The sequence below is a fragment of the Cyphellophora attinorum genome (assembly GCF_001299255.1).
Source record: "Cyphellophora attinorum strain CBS 131958 chromosome Unknown Contig26, whole genome shotgun sequence".
Lineage (NCBI taxonomy): Eukaryota > Fungi > Ascomycota > Eurotiomycetes > Chaetothyriales > Cyphellophoraceae > Cyphellophora > Cyphellophora attinorum.
Genome location: NW_017253254.1, coordinates 38,952 through 51,911, shown reverse-complemented (window position 1 = coordinate 51,911; position 12,960 = coordinate 38,952). Strand labels below are relative to the sequence as shown.

Sequence of the window (12,960 nt, the reverse complement as noted above, 5' to 3'; positions counted from 1 at the left end):
CAGGCTGATCTAGATCTCCATTGATGTTGGGATCGCAAGAGACGGAGCTGCATGATTCACTGCTAGAAGAATGTTTCGCTTAAACTTCGACTTGCAGGCTGCTTTCTAGCCCAATTCAGCCGTTACAGGCCCAAAGGTGACGGCGAGACGATTTCGGAGGGGTCGGGCTGTGGCGCAACAGCCACATCGCCAAACTGACTGTCGGTAACGCGATCAGATCTGTGGCTTGACCCTGCACGCCATCCGAAGCTGCCTATCGACAATGTAGCTTGAGAATTCGACAGCTTGCAACAGGCCCAGTGACATAGACAAGTGAGCCCGAGCCAGCAGCATGACAGTTGCGACACATCTCACACAGCTCAAGGTACAGTATGGCCGCTTATGTCTGAAAATAGCACCGCAATGGAGCACTTCAGAAGCCTGTGTGTGTGCTGCTGTGCTGTTATCCGTTAGACTTTGGCTTTCTATGCAAGTCACATGTTGCACCCAAAGAGCATGGCTACCGATAACTCTGATAGAGACCGGAGGTAAGCGGCAGGTTGTGTGGGTTCCGCTCACCCTCATAGAGCTTCACATGAACATCATCCCAAACCCTGTACGATGGGCTGACGAGTCTCTGGGACCTCCAGCCTCCTCTCGGAGAAGAGTCCGTCCTGTCCCTTGAGTCGCGCGACTTTGTGCCCACCAAGCTCCTCCCACCATCACAGTCTGACGATGCCATAACAGGCAGCTGTTGGCTGCTCTATGCAAGAAAATGGCCGACACTCAATCTGACGTGTTACCTCACCAGCACAATCGACGATCGATTTGCAAGATGTCTCACATATCAGTCCAGCCACCGCAGCGCTGATTCGAACATTGTAGGTTGGCGTCCATCGTGTACCTACAGCGATGATCATGACACGACCTCAGATGAGCGAAGGGACCTGCCGTTGCCGCAACTTTGCCACAGACCTCGCGGGTGCTCTCGACGGGTGCTCTCGACTGATGCCCTCTGCTGCCCAATGGTAGCACATCGCATGATAAGCCCGACATGGTCGCTCTGTACGAAGATGGACGGCAATCTGGGCTTCGCAGGACTCCCTCGATCGTATATCTCGTATTCGCCCTGCTCCAGCCGTCGACATCGAATCACATCGATCCAAGCCTGGCTTGCCATCCGAACGGATCTCTGAAGCCATGACGCGCGAAGTGATTCATCAAGAACCACGCCTTTGAACGGTTGCGACCTTTCAACGTGCTACGTGGTTTGTGGTCGAATTAAGGTAAAGTACAAGAGTGCGAGAAGGCCCATTCTTGGATTTCCGATGCCGCCAAGGACTGCGTGGCGAACCTTGCAACCTCTCGATCCCGGTTGTTCATGGCTAGTGCTTCTCGAAAGGTCTCAGAAGGTTGCGATAACGTGGTGAGTCGTCTGCGGATAAGCCTTCACAACAGTGTCTACGCGTGACACCGCCTGTCTTCTCTTAGTTGCCGTGTGGTTCATCGATATCATATGCTGCGAAACAGCAGATTCTGGAAGTCCCTCGTGGCCTTGCAAAGGTCGTCGAGCAGGAGTAGACACATTACTACGATGAGGAAAGCTCGACATTCGCTTCGCTTGAGGGCCTTGGCGGGATTCGGAACAGATACGAAATTAAGTGGCCTGTGCGCCTCACGAAGCCGAGACATACTTCTGCGGAAGCCGACATGAGGCACTGCGTGTAGGTCTCGAGCCTTAGGCATCGTCATCACGTCCATTATCTACGCTGTTGTCGGATCTTCTGTGTCTTTGTCTAAGCCAACAGGCTTGCTGTGCGACGACGAATATGGCACAGACAGGTAGCCCATAACTGTGACACCGGGATGCCTGCAAGAGCAACCGACAAAAGGCCTTCAGGGTAACGCCACGAACAACGATCCGAGACAATGATCAAAGCTGTGGCCAGAACAAGACCTGAATGGCTGCAGTAGTCATATAAGTACTTCCCAGTGAACCGCCGATCGCTGACTTGCCAGACATTCAACCTCAGACCATGGAAAGCATTCTCGAAGTAATCCTCAAGTCATCCCTTCACTGCACCAATCCGGATATGCGAGCACAATTCGAACAGGAGCGGGTCAAAGCACCACCTGCGCAGTACAAGGTTCCGGTTGTCGAAGTCCGCATCAGCGATCCAGACAACCTAGGTTCTGAGGAGAACAGGTCAACCGCCGCCATGTCAACCGATCGACTCGACAGCAGGCACGCTGACCCTCTGGTTATCAGCGAGATCGTCCCAGACCGAAGCGAGAACTGGCCCCGATACATGCTCCGTATATGTGTCTTGTTTCTGGCCGGGTACCTCGCAACTCAGCTCGTGTACCAGCTGCTACAACTGCTTCTCAACCCTGGTAAATACGGACATATCGTCATGGTTCCATACTGGCTCGGTCGATATTGGAGACTCGATCGCGGGACGTACTGCAGCACTGTACTTGGTGTTCTTATAGCGACCAACGACATCATTCCAGACCCAAGCAAACCATGGCTTCGATACATTCACCGAATATGTTGGCATTGTGCCATTGGCTGGTTTGGGTCATGGCTCCTAATCGACGAACTGGTCTCGAGTATCCTCTTCTACACTACTTCGCAAGGCACTGATGGTTATGACCCCTTCCTTGCCTATGGGGCCTTTCTCCAGAGTTGTTGCTGGAACGTGGCAGTCGGCCTGCTCGTTGCATTCTACAACGAAATCACAAGCTTGTTGAGTCCTGCTGGTAGCGATAAGCGTCGAGGCACAGAATGCACATGATCCGGCGCCATTCACAACACAGTCAATGTCCAGGTCAAGATTCTAAAAGGCTTTCCGAGACGATCTCGTGGCCTGAGACATCGAAAGATGGCCGTAAGGACATCTTCACGCGGGTCTGTCAGATCAAACGACGGCATGCCTTGACGAGTCACGAGCAGATAGAGACATGTCTCGCTCTGCGAACCTGGACCCGCGGAGAGATCAACAGACAGTAAACGTCGGACTGAGCCAAAGGACTCGATGTAATCAAGTCACCCAACAATCAATGCTGAGATTTCCGCCGCTGCTTCTTGCGCCATCATGTCTTCAAGCCTTGTGACCAAAGATCATAGCATGACCTCCACAACGTGCTCAATCAGCCTTCGGACTCCTGACCAGCTGTGGGTCGTCGACAACAAGCGCGATGTGTGTAAAAATCGATAATTTCTTCATTATGAGTAGTAATAGAATCGACGCTTGCAAGAAAATCAAACAATCATCCACATCCACTCAAGGGATGCCTGCCAGCACCTCCCGCAGGCCGTTGCCCCCAGTAGGCCATTCTCCAGCTTTGACGTCCCCTCTCAGGATCTTTTCCACAGTGACCCCTGACTGTCCATACCAAGCCTCATTCACTTTCTGATTCGCCTTGATCACCGTCCCGTCAACAGTCACACCACCATACAACCCCATACTTTTCGTGTACGTATACACTGCCTTCTTCCCACCTGACCCACTATCACTCGTGCTCGCGGTAGTCGACGCAACCGGCCCCGCGGCAACAGAAATGCCGCCACCCATCACGACCTTCCCACCGGCGTCACTTTCTGAGTAGTATGCTGCCAGAGCTTCAGGAGTGTTGAGTACAGCGATGCAGTCGAAAACGTCTATGCCAAGAGAGAGACCGAACGAGCCACTCCGGACTTGGAAAGCGCTGGGAGGACTCCATGTGCCATCTGGGAGGCGGGCGACTACAACACCGGAACCGCCTGAGCCGGCGACCCACATGCCGCCACGGAAACCGGAAAAGATGGCGAGGCCCTTGGCTTCGGCGAGGACTTGCGGTGGGATCTTCTTCAGGAAGGAGGTGAGGATCTTAGCGGCGGAGTCAGTCTCCTTCTTGGCTGAGTCTTTGGCCATGGCGGATTGTGCTTGAGGTTGAGGTTGAGACGTAAGTATGCTTCAGGAGTGATGGCTTCTGATGGTCTTGTAAATGGATGTCGTCGGGGGATGGTAGTCTTGGGTGATCTGAATGTGTCCCAGACTCGACTCACCTGAAGAATACGATGACTCTTATATCTCTCCCATCCCTTCCGCTGAGGTCGAATTTGAGATCTGACATCCGCTACATCGGCTATGCTATGGATGCGATTATTCATGGTCGCGAAGGTTGTGGACTGCATCAGGAAGGCAACAGATCTAAAATGGAACGTATTGCCATGGAACCTCGTACTTTTGCGAGCACGAGGGCCGTTGCGATTGCCTCATTGCGGGTCTTTAACAGCAATTAGCAGATAGCCGGACATGTATTTTGCTGCGCAATTCGACCTTGACAAATTGCTTCCATATCCGCCGAAGTATGCTAGCCCTCATTTGGGATCACTCTCGCCCGGAATGGTTAAGCGTCGCACTCTGCACCGCCTCCAATGTCGTCGGCGGCAGCGAAGCTTGGCTGAGATTTAGGCCTACCTTGATTCCGTAATGGCGTAGCCGCGCTCTGTTGCTGTTGAAGACAGCCAGAAATTTCATTGAGTGACACTGTCGATAGAAGATATATCGCGCAGACGATTGCAGCATGCAGCTGAATCATCGTCGCTGAAGGCTTTGTGCAACCGCAGTATTGTCGGCAAGAAAGCACGATGGGCAGCGACGCGTGGTCGCCTGCCTGCTGCGCACAATACCACAGGCAACGTTCCAGTATCAACGTTTGGCATGGATGTTGACAAGTGCGACTGCCGCTCACCGTCGTGGTAGCTCTTCCACATTTAAGCAGGAATCTTTGTCGCGAACCGCCCGTCGCGCCCATCGCACCGGCATGACAACAAAGCTGTCATCCTACAACCGCAGACCACGCATCGATCGATCATGGCCTTAATCGCAGTGGAACTGTGTGGTTTGGCGATGGTCGCCATCCGAAGACACGCACACAGCGGAAGCTTGTCTGCCTCTCTGGACACCGCAGAGGATGATGCTCACGGTGAGACGAGAGATACGAGACTTTAGGCTTTGCACGCCTGCTCGCACCCTTGTTGCGCCCTCTTCAAACGCGGGGATCGTCAACCCCGAGGTTCCAAGGTTAGTGCCCTATACTTATATGTTCTGTACTCAGAGTCTCCAAATGCCTTATGGCAGATCTCACCTGCAGACAGTTCACGCAGCTCAGTGTCCCGACCGTCCACAGACAATATCGTAAAGCTCGATAGTTTTGACGGCGATGAGAGTGGAACATCTAGACTAGTCTCCAACACAACGGTCGTCAAGGAAGATGTACGACGATATACCACCATTCCCATCAGGTCTACCTGTCGCAGACATCGCCACTATCGACTTTGATCTGCTCTCACGTGGCGACGAAGCTCAAGCTCAGGCGCTACTTCATTCATGCCAGAACTATGGCTTCTTCTATTTGTCCAATCACCACGTTGATTCTAGCTTCATATTCAACCTCGCAAACGAGGTCTTCTCGCTGCCCCTCGCGGAGAAGATGAAGTATGACATGGGCACGACAGGTAAATACTTCGGGTATAAGCGATCAGGTGGGTTCTTTGTCGACGACAAGGGCACCAAGGACCACAGCGAGTTCTACAATGTATCGAAGGATGAAGTCCTTGGGATCGGCAAAGCCCTTCAGGAGCCCTCAACGGATGGCAACCCCCAAGTCGTCCTCGATAACTTCGACAGGCTCAAAGTCTTCATGACTTCTTGCCATAGGCTCGTCTACACCATTGTCGCCTCCCTCGGTAGATCCCTAGACCTGCCTCTCGGTCTTCTCGAGTCCATGCACGAGCTCGACCGTCCGTCCGTTGATCAAGCCCGCGTCACCTGTGCCCCACCGATCAAGCCTTCCGAGACCATCACACTGGGTGAGCACACAGATTTCGGCAGTGTCACGGTCTTGTTCAACCAGCTCGGCGGGTTGCAGGTTCTAGCTCCCAACAAGCGAGACTGGGAGTACGTCCAGCCTCGTCCTGAGTGCGCTGTCATCAACCTCGGTGATAGCTTGATCAAGCTGCTGAATGGTAAGCTGTATAGCGCGGTCCACCGCGTCGTCTCGCCACCAGGACCCCAAGGCCAATTGGTCAGGCATAGCGTGGTATACTTCGCCAGACCGAACTCGAACGTGAAGCTCAGAGATCTCTTCACCTATCCAACAGAGGACGATGTCAAGAAGCTGGAAGGGGACACTGGGGAAAGACTCCTCAATGCGGATGAGTGGGTGAAGCAGCGGGCAAAGAATTGGAATACTGCCCAGTACAAGGACAAGGAGTCATATAAAGCGAGTCGCGGTACGGAGCATAACAGAGACCAGTGGGACACGGTTGATCCAGTGAGGTTTGTGGAAAAGCCGTCGAAGCAGGTTGAGGCTGTTTGAGCAGTCTATCGAGGAGCCATTGTTGCACAACTTGCAAGTTGCCAGATACTTATTCTGACCTTTCCATTCGTGTCGGGCCATTGCTTTCGGCTCTCCTTCGTTGGTAGGCCCAGACATCATACCTGGTGTGCCAAACAAGTCTATGGTCGAGGAGCCGATCAAGTGTCAACCAACCCGGCTCGGGGAAAGGCACCCGATGAGCGGCCAAGTCCTCCCCACTCGGGGATGTCCGAGGTCATCGACATCATCTTCATTTGCCCAACTCTCAACGCCAGCTTCAACATCGTCACATTTTGGTCCACTTTGATCAAGTCAGTCCACAACATCGTCCTGGATCTATTACGACCTCATCACAGTGAATTCAGCATAAGCCATGGTCGCCGAGAACGAGCTCAAGTATCTCAAACGGTGTGTGGAACTAGCACGCGAAGCACTCGAAGCAGGTGATGCGCCCTTCGGATCGGTCCTCGTCAACTCCAAAGGCGAAGTCCTCAAGGAAGATCGCAATCGCACAGTCACTGGCAAAGATGCAACGCTTCATCCGGAATTCACCATAGCCATATGGGCCCAACAGAACCTCAGCCCGGAGGAGCGCGCTGCCGCGACCGTCTATACATCGGGAGAGCATTGTCCTCTGTGCTCGAGCGCTCACGCGTGGGTTGGTCTGGACAGGATCGTGTATGTCAGTTCCACCGAGCAGCTTGTAAAGTGGCGGAAGGACCTCGGTACACCTGCAGGACCAGTCGCTCCGCTTGCCATCAACCAGGTTGCGCCGGGTCTCAAAGTCGAGGGACCCATCGAGGGGCTGCATCAGGAAGTTTTTGAGCTGCACAAGAAGAAACAGGAATTGGCTGTAGCCAAGAGCGGATGAGCTCGAGCAAGTCCTTTGTGTCATTCTCTTCAACAGTCCAATGAAGCTGGTCGTCCATTCAGTGACCTCAATATGAATACTACTGGAACCGCAATGACTTTTCATGGGACGTCAAAAGATGTGACCGCTATCTCATCATTATCTGATGACGGTAGATCTCAAGACAATGAAGTTGTCACTTGTTCCCGTGCCACCGTCCTCAGCCAGACTCGTTCGCCGCTTGCGTGGTCATATGAGAAGATGGTGTATACGTGAAACGGTGAATACCGGTGCCTTGCCTCGAGAGGACCGAATGATGGCTGAGATGGTGACGAGTCCTGCACAAGTCGACTTATCAAGCAGTTCTGATTGTTAACAAGTGGTGAAGGTCACAACCCTTGTGCTTCACCAGCTCGATGTTCGGAAAGTCGTGGGTACGTCAGCCCAATGCATACGACTGTCAGAACAATCAAGCCTCACAGCAAACAACATCACAACTCCATCAGGTCTATATATTTGACTGATGAATGCTGCTTCAGACCGTTCGAGAAGAGCAGCCAGGAACCCAGAATAGAACGGTCCAAACCTCTGCGAAGCGATTGCTCGAAAGCCCCGAGCCTATTCTCGACCACTCCACCTCCACTCATACAAGATGGCCGTCCTCTCTGTGCCTTACTCCACCGAGACCTTCCACAAGGCTCTTTCCATCAACTCCGCCGGCACCTCCCTCGAGGAGCGCAATGCTGTTGCTTTCGTTTCTGGTACACTCGCCCCCATAATCCGCGAGCACGGCATGGAGTCCCATTTCGGCGTGGGCCTAATCCACCGCCACTTTAACCTCGAACCTGAAGAGATTCTCGTTGAGTTCAATAACATCAGTACCCCCTGGCCCTGCGAGCCCGGCCTCATGACCGATGATGCCGGCTTCACAGCTTGATCTATCCCATCGCATGGATGTTGAAGGAGAGCACCAATGACGATGATGGCAACGAGACCAGGAAGTGGATGCCATACGAATTCGCCTTCTCCCCTGTGGCCGGCAAAGACAGCTTCGTTGTCAACCTCGACGACTCCCCAGCCAAGCAAGCTTTCCTCGAAGCGTTCACCACGGCTCTGACTGAGGGTGGCTTCCAAGACCTCCTCGGGCTGCGTGCCTGGCCTGGCGAGGGTTTTGGAGCACGGTGGAGTTCACCGAGGGCCGCACCAACATCAATCTCAAGCAGGGTCAGTATGAGATTGTAGAGGGCAAGACAATGGGCTACACGGATACCATGTGGTTCTACGAACCCACTTTCTTGTCGCGTCGATGTACATGTATCTGCGTGTATGGCAATACCTTTCATACTCTCCGTCACTACAATTCCTGTTCGACGCAAGGGGATAGGCACCCGGTGACGAAGTGAAAGGTCTGTGCAACCATAGCAATCAATCAATTAATCAGAGCATGACTGACCAATCCAGGAACAATGCAACAACGACCCGGAAAGCCATGGCGACGCAATCAATGACTCCACCTTCCAAGGGACGCGGCGGTGATCACTGCTGACCAGTATGTGGAAGAGAATCTAGACGGGGATGGCGAGTACAATGGGTGGTTGAACACAAGCGTTCAGAGGCGCAACGGAACATGGGAATCCATCATCGGCTTGCACTTATTAGTTGCGAAGGCCACTCGATAGGCAGCCTTCATAGATACTAAGAAATCATCTCGGGCCTCTCGAAACTTCTCCTATAGTCTCTTCACAAGGATAAGGACGTGGGCACACCACGAGCACCTATATGCTCTTGGGCTAAGACCTGGCCGGGATGCGCGCGCCCCTGACCCACCCACTCGACTGCTCGTACACATGCTCCTGGGTTCTTCCATTGGGGTCCTGATAGTATACACGCAGCTGTAATGACACATGTTAGCTCTGACGCCATAGTTCTCCATCTACCATCACATCAAAACAGCAGGATGCCGGGCAGGAGGGAAAGTTACCCGATCGCCAGAATTCACCGCGCTCATCGCAGTCCCCTTCTTAGCGGTAGCACCGATAAAACCTGGACCGGTCCAGCCTTGGCCGTCATACTGGGCTTCGTGGATGTTGCCGTTACCGTCCTGGGTGTAGACGCGGATGTGGCCGAGGTTGTCCCATGAAACGGAGGCGACTTGGGCCAGGGCGGTGGTCAGGAGGAGGGGTGCGGCTAGGATGGTGGTGAGCTGCATTTTCGTAGATGCCTTGAAGCTGATTGATTTGGGTGGGTGTATGATTGCTGGTGGTTGGTCTTTGCTGACTTGTGTGGTTTTGTATTGATGGCCGTTGACAGAGATGCGAGGCGATCGCGCTGATACTTATACCACGCTCCTTGGTCGATGCAGTCGTCCGGACTACGGTTTCTGGTGGCTCATGAGGTTACCAGCTGGACATTGCAGGCGGCATTAGGCTACGGGCCAACATGGCTGGCGGAGTGCGCCGAAGATCCATCTCGCATGTTGAGCCATGGCGCATGGCCACATGATAGTAGCTGAAGGGCCAAGATACCGCTGTGCACAGAGCAACTCGAAGGTCCGGGATGTATCTGGTAATCTCAAAGGTCTGTACGTAATTGAAAACAGCGTGATCAGGTCGCCACGAGCAGTCATGTCTCGTAGACATGTATGTCAGCGTTCAGAGGTACCAGAAGGACGAGAAGCTTCAACAAGCGAGCAAATCGGCCATAACGCCATGGAACGCGCACAGCAACGACGTCCAGCTCTCACTGCCCACATTGTAAGGCGAAACGCACGGTTGGTGTGCATACGAGAGCACCGCCCGAACCTGAATGGCCGAGACAACGAGGTCGATCTCAATTCGTATGTTGGAAAGCGACGAGATGAGGATGAATACAGAAGACGTTGTTGTCCGACATGCATGCGGCAGCGTCGATCTCCTTGGCTTCAGCAGCAGCCACAGGGCCTGTATATCTCCGAGGACAGTCGGGAAGCGAGCGGTCGCGATAGTTCATGGGCTATAAATAAGCCAGAGCCCCGTGGGGATTGGCACATAAGCGAAATGCTACCTACTCTTTTCGGGAGGTAGAAGTAGGCGAAGACATCAGCTTGAGGCTGCACGTAGGCTTCTCTGAGTCTGGAATTGCTAAATTCTGACATTGAGCTACTTCATTAGCTTCTCTAAATGGGCGTTGCGGATGAGCGTGCCTCAATTGCCTTGCGTAGCAGCATCTCACCGAGACTGGCTCTTAGCTGTGTCCGCCACCAGGGACACTATCCTGTTGGGGTTGGAGCTTGAGGCTGTCCGTCCGATATCTGAGTCACGACATTTGAGCCTTTTGGTGCTGATGAGGAAGTGCCCGATCCGCCTGATGTGCCCTTGGATCTGCCGGAAGTCAGCATCATCTTCGCCAGAGAGGCAGAAGTCCTTGGCATGATCTACTTACTGATAGTTCGATGAACTCGGCCCCTGCAGATTGAAACAATTTGCATAGTAAGTGACCGTCGCAGACCAGTCGGAGAAGATGGCCTTGATGCCAACTTGCTGCACTAAAATGTCCAAGATCTCGTATAGCTGGCCATCAGTGTGTACAGCGTCATCGAAGGACGAATAGTAGTACTGATCGGTCGCCTTGACTTGCGACAGAGGTCCCGAGCGCTCGAACGTCCAAGTGATGATGTCCAATCCAGCGGCCTTTGCTGCCGTCGCGTAGGGCGCAGGCACGATGCTTTGGTTTCCTGGGCCTGCCTCCATGAGAAGATAGTTGAAGGGAGGTGCTATGATGTTGACACCCTTTGCTTTGATTGACGGCAGAGCGGCAACCGCAGCGGTGTAGTTCTCTGGCGTATCCCCCGATTCGTCAAGGTAGACCGCTTGGCGGCCGAACTCAGGAAATTCCTCTAGCCACTGGAAGATATCAGGAGGGTTGAATGACTGAGCCCATACACGTGCAGGATCGATGCCCTTGTTAATGAACGTTTGGATGAATTGTCGAGCATAGTCCTGTTGTGTGTAGCCAGCTGGGAACTTGGCATACTGAGCCGTGACTGGATCATCGGCTCCTGACTTGAGCTCTGGAGTAAAGTTGCGATAGCCAGGAAGCGAGTCGACGAGGTCGATGTACGATTCCAGGGTCTGGACTTTGGCGCAGTTGTCGTAGAGCTCTGTCCTCCACAGAGGTGCACCAATCTGGTAGTCCTGAACATTTGTGGCACTTGCGTTGTAGCCGTCCATCTTCGAGCAGAGAGTCAAATACTCCGCCACTGTGATGTCAGTCGTGCAGCAGATAGCACTGGCGTCATGAGTCGCGTTCGCTGGCGTGAATGGCTTGGCACATTTGGCTGCCAGCTCCGGATTCAAAAGGATATTGGTAGTGGTCGCCAAGTCGCACAGGGAGTGTCGGCACACAAGCCCTTTATCAGCAGTCAGAGAAGTGTCGCATTCGAGGATACCGGCACCAAAGCGAGCGCCTGCCATTGCGTTCTCGACGCTTTCCTCCGGTATTGCAGCGTGGCACCGCCACGATGGCCGATGGAGAAGTCAGTGATCCGGAATGGACCGTTCTCGCAGCTCTGAAGCTTCGTCTTTAGTGGTGAGTCGGTCATATTGTTGATGATGTAGTAAGGCCGAGCTCCGAGCGAGATGTAGTAATCGTCGACCGGAGTCTGAGGCTCGATAGGAGTGTGACTGCCATAGTTCTGAGGAGCGGCTGCTACCAACCTGACGCCAATTGCCAAGGCGGCAACGCAAGACGGTATAGAACGCATATTAATTTGTACTGCGGCACCTGCTCACAAGACTTTGAGACTGGCGACTGAAAGCACGGACGAGCGAGAGAAGGAAGTCACAATGCGAGGTTGCTCCGGGCAGCTCTTAGCGCTCTTATAGAGCTCGAGAATATGGCCATGGCCGGGTACAGTACATCGTGCAGCTTCCATGCTGGTGGACGCTGGTCTTAGTAGCTAGCTGCATATCCGCAAGAGCTTGTGAGAGCTTGTAAGAGCTGTCTTGCAGCTCTGGAAGGATCATCGAGTAATCGACCCTGCTATCTCTGCAAATGAGAAGGGACAGGGAAGAACGTGGACGTACCTGCATCGTATCGAGCGGAGAGCTTCATTGTAGCCAAAAGAGCACAAGGGCTTCCGAGAAATCCTACCTTCGGCAGATAGCGTAAGGATCATACATCTTTAGACTTCGATAAGCTTCAAAGCTTCGATTCTTGGAAAATCTTGTTGTCCTCCAGAGCTTTTAAGCATTGGGGTTACAGTGGGCGTCAGAAGCTGCGGGCTACCATGAAGAAATGCTCCAAGTCATCGTTCGAGACATGCTTTCAAAGCGACAATATCACTTCGGATGCTGACATTGGTCACAACACGTGTTAGTGGCTCAATCTGATAGGGTCGAGGTCAAACCCTTGATGTTGTAAAACAGAGACGATGACAAAGTGGAGGATTCGTACCTAGGTAGAGTCGAGGACGTCCCGGCGTGACCGAGGTTCAGCTGCCCCACGAGTCGTGCAAGTCCCCCACGTGCCAAGCTGACTACCATGTCCTGGCTCTATACCCAGTGATTCTGCTCGACGTCGCAGAGTATCGACCCGTTAGACGATTATGCCTATGCTGGATTGCGAACAGGCTGGTCGCTTGACCACGACACTGGCAACCGTTCCACAGACAGCTACTCAGGCAGGATGCTCTTGCATGGAGCCATGAGGAGTTTCCATACGGACAACTCTGCCTCTCCGGACCGAAAGGTTGACAGCATAGACGAAAGGCCATTGTGTTGATG

General features: G+C 53.3%; 7 protein-coding genes across 7 annotated transcripts; 4 read left to right on the top strand and 3 right to left on the bottom strand.

Moving 5' to 3' along the window:
- Nucleotides 1–2,015: 2,015 nt before the first annotated feature.
- Nucleotides 2,016–2,777, top strand: AB675_3598 (uncharacterized protein; the record flags this gene model as incomplete). Its single annotated transcript, XM_018143662.1, has 1 exon — nt 2,016–2,777. The coding sequence occupies one exon, from the start codon at nt 2,016–2,018 to the stop codon at nt 2,775–2,777; it is 762 nt and encodes a 253-aa protein (XP_017997061.1).
- A 489-nt stretch (nt 2,778–3,266) lies between these two features.
- AB675_3597 (SH3 domain-containing YSC84-like protein 1) lies at nt 3,267–3,896 on the bottom strand (the record flags this gene model as incomplete). Its single annotated transcript, XM_018143661.1, has 1 exon — nt 3,267–3,896. One exon carries the CDS (start codon nt 3,894–3,896, stop codon nt 3,267–3,269), a length of 630 nt encoding a protein of 209 aa, XP_017997056.1.
- A 1,345-nt stretch (nt 3,897–5,241) lies between these two features.
- Nucleotides 5,242–6,348, top strand: AB675_3596 (uncharacterized protein; the record flags this gene model as incomplete). The annotated part of the gene is made up of 1 exon (XM_018143660.1): nt 5,242–6,348. The coding sequence occupies one exon, from the start codon at nt 5,242–5,244 to the stop codon at nt 6,346–6,348; it is 1,107 nt and encodes a 368-aa protein (XP_017997030.1).
- A 373-nt stretch (nt 6,349–6,721) lies between these two features.
- On the top strand, nt 6,722–7,219 carry AB675_3595 (putative cytosine deaminase; the record flags this gene model as incomplete). The annotated part of the gene is made up of 1 exon (XM_018143659.1): nt 6,722–7,219. One exon carries the CDS (start codon nt 6,722–6,724, stop codon nt 7,217–7,219), a length of 498 nt encoding a protein of 165 aa, XP_017997065.1.
- A 631-nt stretch (nt 7,220–7,850) lies between these two features.
- Nucleotides 7,851–8,440, top strand: AB675_3594 (uncharacterized protein; the record flags this gene model as incomplete). The annotated part of the gene is made up of 2 exons (XM_018143658.1): nt 7,851–8,062; nt 8,131–8,440. 2 exons carry the CDS (start codon nt 7,851–7,853, stop codon nt 8,438–8,440), a joined length of 522 nt encoding a protein of 173 aa, XP_017997091.1.
- A 548-nt stretch (nt 8,441–8,988) lies between these two features.
- AB675_3593 (uncharacterized protein) lies at nt 8,989–9,407 on the bottom strand (the record flags this gene model as incomplete). The annotated part of the gene is made up of 2 exons (XM_018143657.1): nt 8,989–9,090; nt 9,180–9,407. The coding sequence occupies 2 exons, from the start codon at nt 9,405–9,407 to the stop codon at nt 8,989–8,991; spliced, it is 330 nt and encodes a 109-aa protein (XP_017996983.1).
- Nucleotides 9,408–10,445: 1,038 nt separating this feature from the next.
- Nucleotides 10,446–11,649, bottom strand: AB675_3592 (uncharacterized protein; the record flags this gene model as incomplete). The annotated part of the gene is made up of 2 exons (XM_018143656.1): nt 10,446–10,557; nt 10,619–11,649. The coding sequence occupies 2 exons, from the start codon at nt 11,647–11,649 to the stop codon at nt 10,446–10,448; spliced, it is 1,143 nt and encodes a 380-aa protein (XP_017997108.1).
- Nucleotides 11,650–12,960: the final 1,311 nt, after the last annotated feature.